General features: G+C 44.1%; 1 protein-coding gene across 1 annotated transcript in view; it reads left to right on the plus strand.

Moving 5' to 3' along the window:
- rin3 (Ras and Rab interactor 3) overlaps window positions 1-1,986 on the plus strand; it is a 26,201-nt gene that overhangs the window by 6,331 nt on the left and 17,884 nt on the right. Inside the window, exons 3-5 of the mRNA XM_005751743.1 lie at window positions 1,090-1,204; window positions 1,278-1,350; window positions 1,518-1,609. Of these exons, the coding sequence (XP_005751800.1) occupies window positions 1,090-1,204; window positions 1,278-1,350; window positions 1,518-1,609 (280 nt within the window). The remainder of the gene's footprint in view (window positions 1-1,089; window positions 1,205-1,277; window positions 1,351-1,517; window positions 1,610-1,986) is intronic.

Raw genomic sequence — 1,986 nt, forward strand, 5'->3', positions numbered from 1 at the left:
CACACACACACACACACACACACACAGGTATCCCCTCTATAATGGGCCCTATTTACAGGGTAAATATCCTTTACTCTGATGGAAATACGTCATCATCTCCTTTTTTCGTTTACCTGTAGACGCATACATGCACAGAAAGTTTGAATCAACAGCAGAAATGTGAAACATGTTTAACAGGTTTAAAGCTGTTAAAACGCAGAAACGAGGGCCTGATATCAGATACCATCACAAAGTCTTTACCTCTGACTCACATCTGGAAACCAAACAAACCTACGAAGTGCAATTTACGTCTTTACGCGTGGCGACTCAGCAGGAAGTCATTGTTGTGTTAGAGCTGGGAATAATGACACTGAAGTGGTGACTGCTCCCTGATTTTCCTCTTCCCTTTAATAAATAAAGACATTTACATCACAGACTGATGCAGAAAATCTGCAGACGGGTTCAAAACTTCACCAAATGAAGGAAATGAAGTTTCTGGTGTTGCTGGAGGAACCTCGGAGATCCCCTCTGACATGAACATACAGCCAACCCGTCTCATTTCCTGCTCGACCAGCTCTGATTTGCATTTAGCTTTTGTGCTGGATTGAGCAAATATGACGGGTTACAGGAGCCAGGCTCTGATCATAACTCACAAATCATTTGGTTATATGGACCTTTCTTCATTTTCCACACCTGCGTCAGTGTGTGAATGTGTGGATGACTGAATGTAGTGTAAAGCGCTATACAAATACAGGCCATTTACCATTTTCCATCTTTCATACACTTGAAAGCTATCGTTTAACATCTAATATCTATTATAAACATATTTAATAATTAGCATATATCAAATAGCAAATCTGAACAGTGGAGCAGAAGATTGTGTGGTTGGTTTGAGATGGAATGACTTCACATCCAGGTGAATCACAGCTGCATGTTTGTTTTTATGGGACCTGTTAAATTTGTGAGACGCTGACATGTGAGAGCGTCCTCAGACTTGTGCTGACGCTCGCGCTGTGAGTCATACAGCTGTGCGCTTCTAAAAGAGGAGGCAGCTTCTTATTGTACATCACATGACCTCAGACTCAAAACCACACTCGCTGGTGTCTGCAGGCTTTCCTGGTGCGCAGCACAGAGGACGACGACGTCGCGACGCTATCGGTACGGCTGCCTGACGAGCAGGGGGCGCCGCTCGTACGCGACATGAAGATCCAACAACACAAGACGTGTAGGTGCTGCTTCAGAAAGTACACACATTCACACAAAGGAGGAAGCCATTCATTCTTCTCTGTCTCCCCCAGTTGTCCACTTGGAGGGCTCCTCTCTGGTCTTTGATGACATCTTCAAACTCATCTCCTTCTACTTCCACAGCAGGTAACACAAACACACCTGCAGCAGCACGCAGGACATCGCACAACACACACACTGTAAAAACAAGCCTGCGGTGCTCGCAGTATCCACACACTCACATTCACATACATGTGCACACTCTTTCAATACCTGCTTCATTCAACCTTCTCCCAACTCGATCCAAAAATCAGGGACATCCTGGCCGTCCCGCTGAGGTCACCCACGGCCATTACCACGGCAACTAAAAGAGAGGAGCTGGAGAGCATTGCTGCTATGGGTGCAGGTAAAATAATTAACTCATCAGGTTATTAAAGTTGTCAAATTATCACTGAGGCAAACATCAGCATTCACCATACAGTGTAAATGTATGCTATGTCTTCTAATGATGCTGCCTAAGGGAAGCATGTATAATGTAAACAGAATTGGTCCTAGCACTGAACCCTGTGGAACTCCATAATTAACCTCTTCAAATAAGCCATTCCTCTGCAGATGATCTGTTAGCTGTTTGACAACTACTCTTTCAAGGATGTTTGATATGAAAGGAAGGTTGGAGATTGGCCTATAATTAGCTAAGACTGCTGGGTCTAGAGATGCTTTTTAAGTAAAGGTTTAACTACAGCCAGCTTGAAGGCCTGTGGTACATAGCTGATTATTAGAGAT

This window comes from Pundamilia nyererei, unplaced genomic scaffold (assembly GCF_000239375.1).
Source record: "Pundamilia nyererei isolate P.nyererei 1_Seehausen unplaced genomic scaffold, PunNye1.0 scaffold00324, whole genome shotgun sequence".
NCBI lineage: Eukaryota > Metazoa > Chordata > Actinopteri > Cichliformes > Cichlidae > Pundamilia > Pundamilia nyererei.